Source organism: Gadus chalcogrammus, chromosome 19, assembly GCF_026213295.1.
Source record: "Gadus chalcogrammus isolate NIFS_2021 chromosome 19, NIFS_Gcha_1.0, whole genome shotgun sequence".
NCBI lineage: Eukaryota > Metazoa > Chordata > Actinopteri > Gadiformes > Gadidae > Gadus > Gadus chalcogrammus.
Window position 1 is genome coordinate 9,836,624 of NC_079430.1, and position 16,117 is coordinate 9,852,740.

The following is a 16,117-nucleotide window of genomic DNA, read 5'->3' on the forward strand; positions in this document are numbered from 1 at the left end:
TACTATAGCAGTGTTTCCCCCAGTACTGTGTGGTCCCAGTACAATGGTCGTGCCCCCCCCCCCCCCTGCTCCTTGACCACCTTGAGTTAAGACATTTTCTGGGGGAAAAGCTGTATAGTATACACTCAAAGAAATCATAATTATTGATTACATAGCCATGGCGTTTACCGTATAAGCTTTCCATGAAGCACAATTTTATTATTTTGGTTTATGAATCGTAGAATGTAACTTCTCTATGGAACCACATCATCCGTTTAGTCACACTTTGAGGAACCTTTGAGTGTTTGTTTGAGTATTAAACTAAACTACGGTTAAATTGAGTCTTATCCTAGCTTTGTTAAGGAAAGTTGTCCAAGATGCTTGTTTGTTGTTGACATTTGTATGTATAATCATTGAGGCGTTCTTTAAGTGTGTTCAATTGTGCAACGCATTCTCAGCTGCTGTTGCCCTTCCATCAAATGTGTGTGACTGCACCAATTCAGATAAGCTTACTTGTTCCATCCGAATCCAAATTGATTTTGTTCTTTTTAATAATTCATTTCAGAAAAAATACAAAATGGCTTTTATCTTGACCATTAAAAGGACTTCTTAATGTCTTTCAGTGTATATGAAACCTATTTGCTTCTAATTGAATCTGCGCACTGTAACGAGGAACAAACTCAATCTGAACTGTACTGTTAACTATTATCCTCTGGACTTCCTCAACCATGCGTAACGAAAGACTGATCTTTCTCTTGAGGATTGGAACCATTGTTGAAGTTGTAGCTGCAAGTGTTACTAGTGGTTCATGGGCTTATGTCACATGCATTCACATTTTCATATTTCTTTTTCAATCTAAAGCGTTTTTGATTCATTTTGTGGCGATACACTGGAGGGGCAATTATATTTTTAATTTTAAATGCCCCAACTATACATTGCCTAAACTTGTGGTATTTATAGTATAAAGCGCCAGTTGCCATTTAATGTAGCACATCTACGGTTCTCTAAATCAGACCGATAGAGAATAGAATAATTTGTTAGCTTAGCATCATTTGTTGATCTATTGCCTAGTTATAGATTTACGCTTATGTTTATTTTATAACTGGTTCCAAATTGTTGATCATCTTGAGAGGATACACCACTTCCCTCTTCAAAGCTGGTCTATTTAAAATGTTCTGAAACATGAAATTCTGGGACCTTTTTAACAAACTGGTAGTTAAACATAGAAGGGGACCTTTTTAACCAACTGGCAGTTCAACGTACATAAAGATCTCTTGGTTGGTGTTTGAATTAACATAGGGAGAACAATTTGTGATGTCTGGACTAAATTGTGCATGGAAAAATTATGAATGTAACTTGGAAAAGTTTTTGCTTACGTCTCTGAAGGTAGAGAAGAGATCTGTAAAAGAACAGTTCAAATCAAGGTTGTATGTTTTATTATTGTATTTTTATTCTGCAACTGACAAATGAACAAACGGCTATTGTTTTTTTAACAGCTGGAAGTTATGTATTTTTGAAAGTTGAATGTTTTGTCATTTTAATTTATAATAAAAAACAGATAATTCCCACAATTGTTATTTAAATTACTGAGTGGAGAGGGTGCTCTGTAATAATCAGATTAATACAAACTAGTATTTCCTGGATGTACCTTTAATAGTGACTTAATGTTTGGAAACATTAAATGGAATGTACATATACACATTTATATAATAAATACACACTGACAGACCTGAATGTTCCCAAAAATCTAGGATTAACTAGACCTTGGAAATGTATAATGTAACACTTAACACACTTAACACTTAATTCCTCCTTATATTTCCATCCAATGTTATTTAAAGTTTAAACTATGGGTCACAGACAAATGCTACTTAGCAGGAAAATTGAACTAAATTAAGCCACATTGCCTTGGACATTTTCCGTTTAAATGTATCTTATATTTTTTAAAGCAGAAAGGGTTCAATTACAACTGGGGAGGTCAATACTAATCATTTATAATAGCATGCCACTTCCAATCTCAAAAACGTTCTGAAAGACAAAATTGCTATATATATATATATATATGCCTATATATATAAATTAAAGATACCTTATGCACCTGTGATACACAATCTTGTCAAATGTATGAAACAAAAATAAACTTTAAATATATTTGACAGGAAGAGTACACACTCTACATAAACATCTCACGCAGTCCTTATTTCTCAATGTCTTCGTCCTGTTCTTTGGGGGACGATAGAGAAGAGTCCTCTTCCTCATCCTGGTCCTTGGTCGGGGCTCCAGCCAGCTGAGCCCGGAACTCCACCCTGGCTTGGCGGTTGGACTCCAAGAGTTCATGCAGCTTCCCATTCAGAGAGTCATTGCGGTCTTCCAAGTCATCCAAACAATTGTTAATTTGATCCAGCATGGAGTTGACTGAAGCATATTCTGAAAGTCAAGAACAGAATAAGTAGGCGGGTACAAGTCTGCTTTGGATATTATGCTGTTGGATTGATTGGAGTCAAATTCAAACCTTCAATCATGCTAGCAGTTTGGTGGATCATATTGGCCTAGCCCTAGTAACATTAATGTAACTATGCAACTAATAATAGGTAAACTATTCTCCAAATCGAAAAGGTACGAGTATGGATAGAATAAGGATTGCCATCCACTTGACAAGTTAACTAAAACAAAGTGACAGGCCACCTTTGGATCAGCAGCCAAGGCATTAGCAGTTGTTAGCCCACATAAGACACAATAAAACAATGCATGACGAACTGTATTTCTACCTTCTTCACTGAAATCATCTTCTTCTTCTATGCCCGGGTCGTCGATAGAAATGGTGGGGTCACCATTTGGTCCAGACATTGTTATTTTTATTGTTGATGCTTCCCGTTTTTCCACAGTTAAAGCTCGAAGGCGGTCATGTGATGATTGGGCTGAAGTGGGCGGGGCTAAAGGGTGTCGTCAGAATGTATGTCGTCAGCGTGTCGCCGTGTTGTGTCGTCGAAATGGAAAGATATGCTACATATTCAAAGGCATGTAAATTAATGTCCAAGAAAAGTAGAATCTGTACTTAATTTTCTCATAAGGTGAAATGCTTGTAAAAAAAAAAACAGTTTATATAGTTTTTCTGAGTTGTGAATTCACTTGCTAATAATTCCTTGTCATGAGCAATTGTTTGATAGCGTTGTTAATTTTTTGAAGGGTGGGAAAGGTACAAATCACTATTGTACTAGAAACACCTTCATCTAGTTGGGGTGTGGGCACCACAGATTGACTCGGCTGCCAGATCGACTCGGGGTCCTAGATGTATCATGAAGGGGGTAGAGGCAGCGCAGTGAAATGCGCATGTGCGAACTGATAAACGCAGTTAATAATTATTGTATCTCTTTATTAAAATAACGAAATGTGCGTTATCAATCGCTGTTCAAATATATACCCCAATTCAATAATTAAATCAAAATAAATATTTTCTAAATAAAACATTTAGCAAAGACGGAAGTGAATGAACAACAATTATCCTGCTTTTGATTCATATATGGTTGTACAGAATGGCCGCTGCAGCAGGCATCAACAAACAGGGCGCCCTAGCCACCATGGACACCTGTGCTCGACACGGCAGGGGAGCTCACGGGAGCACGGTCAAGGTTAGTCCGTTATCAACCCGTTTCATCTATACTTTGCTCTCTGATGCATATTTCAGAGGAAGCCGCAGGGATACCGTCCTGGTGGCTGCTGCGTTGGCCTCAGTGCTGTGTGCCAAGTAGTTGTCGGCGGCGTTATGCGCCAGAATGATAGACACCCTGTTTATAAGTGTTGTACTGACAATGATTAAACTTCACGAAGCGATAGTTGCACATTTACACACTTGTCAACTTGTTAAATTGGTTTATTGAATGGCTTTCAATAGTACACAGGCTAGCTCTGAGTTAGCCTACGGTCGGTGCCCAATGCTAGCAGAAGAGGTGCCAGCTTGGAGACCACTTCAATATTAGCGATAACGATACGACGTCAACATGGAAACCCTAATGTTGAACATACACGTTAGCAGTCAATAGTACATAATATTAACATCACGTTAACATAAGCGTTCAAGACTTTTCTTCTGCCTGATGTTTGTTTGCAGTAGACTTTTCCCATGCGCCGCGGCCGTGACTATCAGATTTATTAAGTTTCGTGTTTGTGTTTGTACATTTCAAGGTACTTGAGTGCGGGGTATGCGAGGACGTGTTCTCTCTTCAAGGGGATAAAGTCCCTCGACTTCTACTCTGTGGTCACACCGTGTGCCACGACTGTCTTACCCGGCTGCCCCTTCATGGCAGGGCGGTTCGCTGTCCCTTTGACAGACAGGTCACTGAGCTAGGTGAGCTAATGAAAATGTCTTCAAATTAATTGACGTTTTTGTCTGAAGTTTAATCTGTATCTTGTGTTTCTGAGTTTCTCTTATCCCAATCAAATCGGTCCTACTCCTTCTGTTGTTGCTATTGCTAAGTAAGTTAGTAGCTGCTTTTCAATGTTAGAAGGGACAATGCCTATATGTTGGAAGTGAAAATGCACAAGACCCTGGTACTGTTGATAATTGACGAACAAGTCCATGGCAACCGTCACCACTTGTTCCCATTTGTGATCCATTTCATCACCTTGCAGCAATTGACAAATGTGCATCCTGTTATAACAGTCAATAGTGTTTAATTGGTCAATGGGACTTTAGCTCAGAACAAAGTTGTAGTTCTTTTTAGATTCCAAGATGTCTATTTTTCTTTGTTAAATTTTAACCCAGGCCAAATGCATCACACCAGTATACATCATCCGCTGATATTCAGTTTCATGTTAAATATAAATGCCAATGTACCACATTCTTTACTTTTCAGGAGATTCTGGTGTATGGGGCCTGAAGAAGAATTTTGCTCTGCTTGAGCTGCTGGAGCGGCTTCAGAACGGTGCGTCCAACCAGTCTGGTATAGCAGAGGACGCCCTGAAAAGCATTGGAGAGGTAAACTGATCCAAAAAGTTAATGTATGTAGATGTGATTTAAGAGCGAAGCCAACGTTGGATAAGAGCATCTTCCAAATGAATTCAAATTCCTGAGGTATCTTACTTGGGTGTATCTTACTGAATTCCCTTCTGAGGTATATTACTTTACCCCCTCTGTGTTATCTTACTTGCGTGTATGTCCCCCAGTGCGTCATCCGCTGCGACGAGGACGAGAGCCACACAGCCTCCATGTACTGCACGGTGTGCGCCACGCACCTGTGCGCCGAGTGCTCCCAGCTCACGCACTCCACGCGCACCCTCGCCAAGCACCGGCGCGTGCCGCTGGCCGACAAGCCCCACGAGAAGACGCTGTGTCCCCAGCACCAGGTGCACGCCATCGAGTTTGTGTGCCTGGAGGAGCCCTGCACCACAGGCCCGCTCATGTGCTGCGTCTGCAAGGAGTACGGCAAGCATCAAGGACACAAGGTAGGGATTGACTTAGGGTGGTCCCTGGGGAGTGGTCCCCATTGTTGAGCGCTCTTTAGGGCATTTATCCGGCCTAAAAGATATGGGTGAATTGCCCCAGAAATGTTCATGGGTGGATTTTTTGCTTTACTGGCAGAGATGGATGGATGGATGTAAATATTGAGGGACAGACAGTCATAGGCAGATGAATGGATGTCTAATGAATTGACTTGCTCACTTTCTTTGGCTCTCATGTTGAATTTAGAACACACTTTGTTGCAATGTGATGGTACTATAATGCACTTATCCTTTTAAACCAAAAAACCCTTACAGACTTTCTATTCGGTATACCTTCTTCTCCTCCCCATTAGCATAGCTTGCTGGAGTCGGAAGCCAACCAGATCCGCGCGTCCATCCTGGACATGGCCCACTGCATCCGCTCCTTCACAGAGGAGGTGTCCGACTACTCCCGCAAGCTAGTGGGCATCGTGCAGCAGATCGAGGGAGGGGAGCAGATGGTGGAGGACGGCATCGGGATGGCCCACACTGAACATGTAAAGCTATCTCCCCTGGTGATGCAGGACAAAACACGAAGATCGCTTTTTGAAATTGTTTTGATTTTACTCTCTGATGCGAATACTGGGTACAGTAGTCTTGTAGTTAGGCTGGTTTTTGCCCATCTGAAAGGTTCTGTGATTGAAACCTAATGTTGACCGTCGGCATTCTCTTAAGATGCCCTAACACCTACCTAATCCTTTTTTTTTTAAATACCTGACACATTTTTCCAATTAATTATTGATTTATTTTCTCTCACAGGTTCCGGGCACGGCGGAGAGTGCGCGGTCCTGCGTCAGGGCCTACTTTGCGGACCTCCACGAGACGCTGTGCCGGCAGGAGGAGATGGCCCTGAGCGTGGTGGACGCCCACGTCCGGGAGCGGCTGATCTGGCTCCGGCAGCAGCAGGAGGACATGACCATCCTGCTGTCCCAGGTGTCCACCGCCTGCTTGCACTGCGAGAAGACTCTACAGCAGGTGGGTAGGAACACGCCCGGGTGTGGGGGATGAGGCCTGGAGGGGGCCGGTGGTGTACGGGGGTGGTCGACCTGTAGTACATAACAAAACCCCTGCCGTGCTGTGTAATGGGCTGTCTCTATTCACTGTGTCATGTGTTTTGCTTTGGATGAAGGCTCCCACAGGGAAGATTATTGTGGCCATTGTATTTAGTCCTAATACTTTTCTAATAATTTTGTGTTGGTCATACTATAGAACGTTTTATTGCTTGTTTAGTGAATAATAGTGAACATAAGGAACTTAACAAAGATTCCCTAGTGTCTGGATGTATGAGAGCAAATTATCAAGGAAATGGTGGACAGAAAAACATGTGCTCAATGTGAGCATTTGCATGCTATTTTACCTCATTCAAACTACTTCCACCATCCATTTGAACATGAATGAAAGCTTGTGCTGGAATCGCTGCTCCCTAGCCTGTAGATCAATAGGTACATTGTGGGTCCAATTTCAGCATTTGTTTATTTCTGGTCAATTTCAATATTAATTTCAGATGTCTTGACAAATTTCCCTCCAAAGCAGTCAAGCAACTAAACCGGCCACACTAATAGTATTGATCACATGACCACTCCTACACATTCTAGGGTCCCTTGTAATTTTGATGTATTTTATCTAAATATAATTTACATATTCATTGGCATACCACAATATATATTTCCTATATATACTCTTCATTAATGCTCTACTTTTGTCTATGATCACCAGGACACAATGGTGATATGCTATATTCCTATTTTTACATTCTCTGGAATGCGTCAATGGTGTTTCATTTTTATCTTGTAGCATATACGTTTTGCTAGTCCTGCCATATTTTTGCTATTTCTGAGATTTAAAAATGACAATAATTGTATATCTTCTATCGCACATTGGTTGCTTGTGATATCACAAGGGACTACATCGTTCAGAATAAGCCCTGTTAAACTATGACAAGGAAAACCCTTTTGACTTTGTCTGTATGAAGTCACTAATCTATGTTTTTGTTGTGTCGCAGGACGACTGCAGAGTTGTTCTGGCCAAGCAGGAGATCAACTGCCTGCTGGAGACCCTGCAGAAGCAGCAGCACCAGTTCACTGAGATAGCGGATCACATCCAGCTGGACGCTGGCATCCCCGTGACCTTCACTAAGGTGCCTTTTCAGGACACACTTAGGCAGTTTGAAGCTCAGCTGAAGGATTCTGGATTTGAACGCCGATGTTCACGTTCCTTACATACAAAAGTTTTCACATTTTAATAATTGCCTTTCAGTCAGGGGGAGAATTGTGTTGCGTTTCAATGTGTTGATGTCCTTTTGGATTCCAGGACAACCGAGTGCACATTGGCCCCAAGATGGAGATAAGAGTGGTCACTTTAGGGCTGGATGGAGCAGGGAAGACGACTATCCTCTTTAAGCTTAAGCAAGACGAGTTCATGCAGCCAATCCCTACCATCGGTAACTCATTCAAAATTCGAAGTGCCTCTGCTGTTGTATTGAGCTCATAATGTTTAAACCTGCACTGTGTAAGCTAATCCATTAGCAGCCTCTAGTGGCTTGAGTTGTAACTACAGACAGACAGACAGACAGACAGACAGACCCCCATCCGACAGCTGGGAGAGGGGGGGGGGGGGGGGGCGGCAAAAGTGTAACAGAATAAAACAATTCCATTCAATATTCCAGGGTTCAACGTGGAGACGGTGGAATACAAGAACTTGAAATTCACCATCTGGGATGTGGGCGGCAAACACAAGCTCAGGCCACTATGGAAACACTACTATTTGAATACACAAGGTAACTTCTATGCGCTTATTTTATAAAATCTGTTACCTCATAAAATGTGAACTAATTTAGATGGAATAGTTAGACACTGTTCTGGTAAATGTTTATTTATTTATTTTAACCCGGTCCTCATCTCGTTATTTCCGCAGCGGTGGTGTTTGTGATTGATAGCTGTCACAGGGACAGACTGATGGAAGCCCACAGCGAGCTAGCTAAGCTTCTGACGGAGAAGGAGCTGAGGGATGCGCTTCTGCTCATATTCGCTAACAAACAGGTAGGGTCTGGCTACCAGTGGCAGCACGGTAGAGTTAGCTGTTTGGCTAACACTGGCAGTGTGGTGTAGCTATCCAGCTAAAACTGACCACGTGCTACAGCTAGTGAGCTAATGCTTACCACTTGTTGAAGCTAATGAGGTACCACTGTCAGCTTGATGAAGCTAAGGAGTAAACACTTGACCACCAGCAAACACTGGCCGCAAGCTAACACTGCCCGCATGGTATAGCTACTGAGCTAACACTGATTGTAGAAGCTAGGCCTGTTAATTAGAGTTGGGCTCAGGCAGTTATGAAGATCAATGTCCAGGCATATCTCACGTTTTGGTGGATGTATTCCCGTCAAAAGCAAACTTCATGAGCGTGGGTCATCCTGTCTTCTCTGATACTTGGGTTAAAAGAAAACATGCCCTTCCAGACGCCGCACCTGACCTCTGGGAAAAAAAAAAAACCTGACCACAAAAATAACAAGATCTAAAGAAATACATGATCAGTGGTATATTAAACGGTCTAATAAAGTGGCTCCTAAACTCAACACATGTTACAGCAGGCGGTAACGCTGGCCTCATTGCAAATCTAGCAATCCCACACTGACTTCACACTAAAGTAAGCTACCAATGTCTGTGTGGTGAAGCTAGTGTGCTGAAGCTATCCTCTTGTTTTGCGCGGCGGCAGGATGTACCGGGGGTGGTGTCGGTGGAGGAGATGACTGAGCTCCTGAGCCTCCACAAGCTGTGCTGCGGGAGGAGCTGGCACATCCAAGGCTGCGACGCGCGCAGTGGGATAGGCCTCCACGAGGGCCTGGACTGGCTCTCCAGGCAGCTGGTGGCCGCTGGGGTCCTGGATGTGGCCTAAACCCCCTTCCATCCCTTATCTGGGTCCTGGTTGTGGCCTGAACCCCCTTCCATCCCTTATCTGGGTCCTGGATGTGGCCTGAACCCCCTTCCATCCCTTACAGTATCTGGGTCCTGGATGTGGCCTGAACCCCCTTCCATCCCTTACAGTATCTGGGTCCTTCCTTCAGCTTTACCTACTCTATAAACAAGCACCAAAACGGTCTCTTCTGCTCATAATTCCGAATACGCAAATGACTACTGCGTGACTGAGTTCTATCCGGCTTAACGCCTTCCAATACTAATACTTGTTTACTCTGGAGTGATCGCTTATGTAAGAACTTGATGGCTGATGCCACTGATAAGAGGATTTGACACATGGAATTAAATTCCACCTGAATATATTCATCAATCGTACATAAACACAAACCAAACCTAAGAGCTCACAGGTTTCCTAGTGGACTCCCGGTGAATGTGTTGACTTGTTTAGGAACCTCTGTGATGCTTATTTACTTCCAACTTCATGACATCCTTAATGTATTTACTCTTGGTGAAATGTATCCCACCACTAACAGTTAATTATATGTGCTTGGGTTTTATGTTAGCCTTCATAATCAATGTGAAGAGTATGGATCAATGACTCAAAATACAAGACGTGGTTTATATTAACGCACTTTCGCTGTTCTAGCATGGAACGGCAAAAAGCAGCATATGAACAAATGTATTAGTTGAGATTGACATTTTTCTTATTTCAGTGTACTGACCAAGGGGTTACGGCAGAGGGTGTGCTTCTTAAAATCCTTTGTTTACCAAACCCGGGTTTCTCTGAGGTGTGTGTGTGTTTCCTGAGTTACTTTTATTTTAAGTGTAAGAACCTATTTAATGCCACAGCTGGTCTCTAAATGGCACGTGATTTGGTTTGAGTTACCTATTTGCATTGGTTTGTATTGAATCTAATGTTTCCATTACTGAAGGTTAAAAATGGGGAATAGTGGCAGTAGTGAGGAAGGAAAACTTATGACAGTATGCTGCCTTTGTAGGTGGCGCTTCTTATTTGAGGTTGATCTGAATGCACTTGTCCACTTCCTCTGCCTCTTTAAGGACTAACTGGTGTTGCAAACATTTTTCAGTCCCTTTTTCTCGCTGCCTCAGAGTATGACCTGTGAAAAACCTTTGAATTAACGGACATCGATATCTAAGTAGATGTGAAACGTAGTCGTGCATTAACAATGTTTTATATTGCATATTAAGGAGCCATCATTTGGTTAGAAGTGTCATTGCTATGTAATGTTTATAACTTGTATCTATGTAAAGAAAAAAATAACCTGCATGTACGCAATGCCTTTTCCCCCCCCCCCCCCTTTTGTTCCTTAGTTTTGTTATTTGTGGGGATTGCCCTTTATCTACACAGAAGTACAGCACAGTTAAACCATCAATTCCTTATACCATTGGACTTGATAATGGCTTTTTGTAAGTTATGTGAAGCTGTAAAATAAAGTTGAACTCCTGCTTGGATAGTAATTGCATTTGGTAAAACCAAACAACTTGACAGTTTACTGTTTGTAACCTCGAAACTACATTTTGTCTACAATTAAAGGAGTTAACATTTGATTGGAGGGAGTCGGGATAGTGCAGAGGTCGACCCCCAGGTAAAGCTTCTTGGTTCGATTCCAAATGCAGTCAACCTTCTTGTAGGCATCCTAACCAATACATGGTCCTTTTAAGACCTTTATCTGAACGTCCTGTTAATCACTAAATCCTAGTGTCCTCAAAATAAGTAACATTTTACAATCCGAAAGAATAGTCTTTGAATAAACACTTTATTCTGTTTAAAAAAAAAAGGCATGTAGATCAAATCTGTACATAATAGTTAAAAAAAGGGGCTGGTCCTGATCACTTGATGGTGATGTTAATGATGCTGATGTCCTCGTAGGGCTTGTCCGTCTTGGGGTTGACCTTGACGTTGGAGATCCTTTGGACCACCTCCATGCCTTTGGCACTCCTCCCGAACACTGTGTGCTTGTTGTCCAGCCACGGCTGAAACCATAAGCGTCGATAAGGTGGTGTTAATAGCAATACTGGCCGAAAAGTTTCCATGTAGTTGTTATTCGATTTTAGATAAGTTCATCAAGGAGCAGGTAGGGGTGAAGAAGCTTGCAGATAAAATTCTGACATTGTATGTCAAACCCAGAACCCCAACCATTAGGCAATCCTTCCCCCTTTTTCATAGTAGCTTGCAGCCATCGCTTCTGTTAAAACAATATTTCAGATTACTAGCAAGTGTCCTAAATTAATAAAAAACAAACCACCCCTTATCAACCCATGGATTTGATATCTTTTAAACCTTTAAAGAAAATTAAAAAGCTAAATGGATTGTTGCAAGTGAAAATGAAACACCCAGAGATCCATCCCCCTCCCTGCCGACCCCCAGGAAGGTGACTCACAGTGGGCACGACGGTGAGGAAGAACTGGGAGCCGTTGGTGCCGGGGCCCCCGTTGGCCATACTGAGTGTGTACGGGCGATCGTGTCTCAGCGTGGCGTGGAACTCGTCCTCAAACTCCCCGCCCCAGATGCTCTCGCCGCCCATCCCTGTGCCCGTGGGGTCCCCCGTCTGGACCATGAAGCCCTGATCGGGAAGAAAGAGATTATGTAAGTTATTTTGATTACTTTATTAATGATGTTCTACTAAAAAGGGTCACCAGGACTGCAACCATAAATTATTTTGAATGGTTGAGTAGCCCAAAAAATGTCTATTTAATGATCTGAAACATAGCATTCAAGTATTTTAATTCCCAAAGCTGATGGGAGCACGTGTTTGGAATTTTTAATTGATAAATGACCAAGAAGAAAGAAAATTACTTGACTTTCGGTCGTTCAATGAACTGTTACATCAATACTGGAGACAAGTAAATTTTTAATTCATTCACCCGGTGCAAAGGCCCAAAACAAACGTACCTTGATGACTCTGTGGAATATATGGCCGTTGAAGTAGCCATTTCTGCTATGAACACAGAAGTTCTCAACCGTTTTGGGGCATCTGTGATACATCAAAAGAGGCATCATATTATGCACACAGAAAAATTAATCAAAAAAAATCACTTCATTTAACATAGGATAAAATATAAAAATAATACTAATCTTGAAAATAGTCCCAGAAGTTGTCCAGCGGTCGTATTGTTCCACATTGATGTGCCAGTTTTGGACCAAATAACATACTTTTACCCAAAGCATCTTACAATACCGTACGATGCAACTAATGTAGACATGAATGGATGGGCGCAGTGAGAGGTGAATCTATAGGACCATACCGCCCTTGGCGATCAAACCCCCATAGCATGCCTCCTGGATTCAGAAAAAACACTGTGGCAAACATCCTTTGGCAAAATGACTCGCCATACAGGTACTTTACCAAATGCCTTAACACATAAGACCAAAGTACTATTCTATATTGTTTACATTTGAGGCAGGCGCACGTTAAATGCTCTTAGACCGAATCTGTACCGAAGCTGGTTTGATCCAACAGGACCGGTTCGGCCCTAAGAAGGTAACGGATGACTCAGTGAAGCCAGGAGAGGCATTAACGGTGCGCCTCTTAAAGCCCTGAGATGGGTTACGTACTCGACTGGGAAGAGCTTGATGTGGATGTCCCCCATGGTGGTGTGGATGATGGCGCTGTCCGACACCCTCTTGGGGCCCTCGGCCTGGGTGGCGGCCATCACCTCCTCCTTGGACGGCTTCTCGTTGAACACGTCGCGGTCCGACTCGGCGCTCTTGGTGTCCACCGGCTCCCTCTTGGAGAACTGGACGGGCACGAGACACGGATAGAGGTGGCCGTGTCATATTCAGTCTTTGCACCAGACCGCCGCACACCCCATCGTTGAAGATGTACCATTTCGTAAGGCTTGTGAGGCTTTTTAGCCAAAATGACTTGGCCATCTTGGGGCCATCTTAGGGCCATCTTAGTCAGTCAAACATCCTAACCAACTAGGACTATCTTGCCCCTAACAACTATACACATTACTAGTGGCCCGAAGGCTGCTCTTCTTTGGAACATAAAGTGTGCGACGTTGTCTGGAAGCCTACGCACCATGTAGAAGCGGTTCTTCTTGAAGGCGGTGCAGAAGATGGTGGGGTCGGGCATCTGGTTCTGCAGGGCCGGGTTGTCGGAGGCCGTCATCTCCACGGTGGGCGCCACCTGGCTGGCCTTGGCGATGCCCTGGAACAGACACAGCTTCAACACGCGGATGTTCTCCAGCTTCCCCAGGATCCTCACGCACCTGGGTCGGTCGGGAAGAGAGAGGTTTATCATGGGATTAGTGATAGATGTTACAAGGATAACCTACAGTGCGTGTCCGGCATTCCGGTTTACTGCCAAGGAAGACGTTTTTCAGTGACTTTTGATTTTAGGTTGAAATCATTTGAATGGTCATGATTAGCAATTGAAGTCCATAAAGAAGGCTGTATGGATTATACCTAAATAAGTTGGATGGATCACATTTTAGCCGCATGTTTATGCTGAAGACAGGCATCTGGGTGGCCTCTTCCATTTAGATTAGACCTTTAAATCGTAGTTTGGGCTTAACCAGTCTAGCAGTTTCCTTCCATGCGGTGGTGTTCGTTTACCTGTTGGTTTCCACATTGATGACCTTGATGCCCAGCATGGTCCCGTAGAGGACAAAGTGACCGGTCTCGTCGAAGATGATGTTGGTCAGTCGGATGCCGTCCACCTTCTCCAGCTCCCTCTCCTGGGCCATGCGCCGCCCAAACTCCATGTCGGGCAACTGCTGCCTCATCTGCTGCAGCTCTGTGAACATCTGGGGTAGGGCACATGAAGATTGAGTATGATAGGCATAATCAACCAACGCTTCAGCCAATGTGTACATAAGTATAAAACTGTATTATTCCCTGTGGGAATATGCTATAAAGAAGGAAATATCCTGTGCAAATCCACAGAAGAGCTACAATTAAGAGCCGTATATGGAATATCAGCATTTTAGATGAACAAAGCAATAGATTTACATGATCAACAGAAAATAATTGCCAAAGGAATTTAAGCCATTATTCAGTGGATTCTCTTTAAAATACCAGCGGGAGTCCAAGGGAATTGCGAGATGTGATTATACACAAATACAAGACAGGAACCTACCGGCAACGACTCATCGAACACCCTCATCAGTTTCCCAGTGAGGAACCGGAAGATTCTCACTTTGCGGTCGGAGGCAATGGTGGCCATTTTCTTGCCATCGGGGGAGAAGGTAAGGCTGGTGGGGTATGTCTTATTCTTCGCAAATTCATACAAGTCTGTGTCTGTTTTGTACTCCCAATCCACATATTTCGGGAACTTAAATTCGTTCCGGTAGCCGGTCCAGTATTCGATCATTCCTGCTTTGTCAGCAGAAACAATGACCCTGAATTTGGGGTTCAAGCATATTTTGGACAGCGGGGAGGTGTGCATCTTGTCAAAGATGTGAAGTGGCTCGCTGTTCCCACGCCCGTCGAAAACAAAGATCTTCCCCGTAGACTTCTCAGACACGGCCACGGTGTATATGGGGTCCCCTGGATTGTAAATCCATTCACATTGGCCCGGGTGGAAGCTGCCCAAAGAATAAACAGTATAACAACAATTAGACATACACAAGAGTATAGTAGTGTCAAAGTAATATCCTTTATTGACAAACAATGTGTTGTAGAGGAGTTAACACATACCCTAGTTTCAGCATGTTGATCATGTCAAAGTTGACAACATCGAACACTTTCATTGCCTGATCGTCTCCTACAGAGCAGAAAATGGCCCCCTCGGAACTGACAGCAATGCATTCCATATATCCTGCAAAAATCATAACATAAAACTTAAAAATACGTTTTCCCCCAACATTCAAATTGTGCATGGGCCACTAGGTTCTTACCAAGATGGCTGCGAAAGTGTTTAACGAACTCTACTCCCTCGTCCTCCCTTTTCTTCCAGAATTTGACATGGCCATCCTGGCTTCCAGTAATGATGAAGTCCGTCCTGTAAAGGGCACATGATTGACGTAAACTCAACCCATCATTATCCCCTTCAACCGTATCATCATCACCATAACATGGGAAAGACAAAATGAGAACGACATAACAACAAATGGGGGCTTACTTGGAGCAGACGATTTGACTGATGACGTCTCTGTGCATGTAACTCCTTTCATACATGAGAGCCGACGGCAGGTTGTCCAGATAAACCCGTTCATATTCCAATACTAAAACAAACACACAAACGGACAGATATCAATGGCCATTTTCGAGGGTCGTCAAAGTTAGAAGTAGTCTCGTGTTATGAAACAAAGCGGGACGTCGGCCGTACAGACCAACCATCCATTCAACCCACACACCTTTTCTTTTTTTGGTCTGGGATGCCTCGCAGGGCATGGGCCCGACCCATTCATCCTCTTCCCCTTCTCCTACTCCTTCTCCATCAGCAGCTGGATTATCATCTGCTTTTCGTTTCAGATCCACTGTAGTTTCTTCAGCCGCCATCGTGGTTTCAAAGTGTTGTGGTTCTACTTTTTTTTAGTTCCGTATCCGTTTCACGATGACACGTACTAAGTTTAAAATATAACAGCGCCCCCTACCGTAAAAACGTCACATTAAGATCAGTGCTCAAGTGGATTGATACATTAATAACTACAGGGGAAACGTGTATATTTGTAAAAAGGCTTGTTAATTATAAACTATTAAATATTTCCCAAAACCTCTCTTCACTATATACTTGTGAAGAGGGTTGTTAACAAATATTACCCATAACAAGTTTCTAGTA

The 16,117-nt window shown here is 43.1% G+C and overlaps 3 protein-coding genes across 3 annotated transcripts; 1 reads left to right on the top strand and 2 right to left on the bottom strand.

Annotated features, from left to right (window-relative positions):
- Positions 1-1,542: 1,542 nt before the first annotated feature.
- On the bottom strand, positions 1,543-2,915 carry bbln (bublin coiled coil protein). The gene is made up of 2 exons (XM_056578493.1): positions 2,748-2,915; positions 1,543-2,406 (listed from the first exon to the last, which is right to left on the bottom strand). Exons 1-2 carry the CDS (start codon positions 2,824-2,826, stop codon positions 2,177-2,179), a joined length of 309 nt encoding a protein of 102 aa, XP_056434468.1. The 5' UTR covers positions 2,827-2,915; the 3' UTR covers positions 1,543-2,176.
- A 439-nt stretch (positions 2,916-3,354) lies between these two features.
- trim23 (tripartite motif containing 23) lies at positions 3,355-11,717 on the top strand. The gene is made up of 11 exons (XM_056578061.1): positions 3,355-3,608; positions 4,162-4,324; positions 4,833-4,954; positions 5,143-5,421; positions 5,772-5,954; positions 6,217-6,432; positions 7,460-7,594; positions 7,768-7,897; positions 8,123-8,233; positions 8,371-8,495; positions 9,169-11,717. The coding sequence occupies exons 1-11, from the start codon at positions 3,513-3,515 to the stop codon at positions 9,346-9,348; spliced, it is 1,740 nt and encodes a 579-aa protein (XP_056434036.1). The 5' UTR covers positions 3,355-3,512; the 3' UTR covers positions 9,349-11,717.
- On the bottom strand, positions 10,845-15,885 carry ppwd1 (peptidylprolyl isomerase domain and WD repeat containing 1). The gene is made up of 11 exons (XM_056578060.1): positions 15,693-15,885; positions 15,458-15,560; positions 15,234-15,337; positions 15,034-15,154; positions 14,474-14,921; positions 13,951-14,141; positions 13,415-13,604; positions 12,946-13,127; positions 12,283-12,364; positions 11,771-11,953; positions 10,845-11,363 (listed from the first exon to the last, which is right to left on the bottom strand). The coding sequence occupies exons 1-11, from the start codon at positions 15,835-15,837 to the stop codon at positions 11,220-11,222; spliced, it is 1,893 nt and encodes a 630-aa protein (XP_056434035.1). The 5' UTR covers positions 15,838-15,885; the 3' UTR covers positions 10,845-11,219.
- Positions 15,886-16,117: the final 232 nt, after the last annotated feature.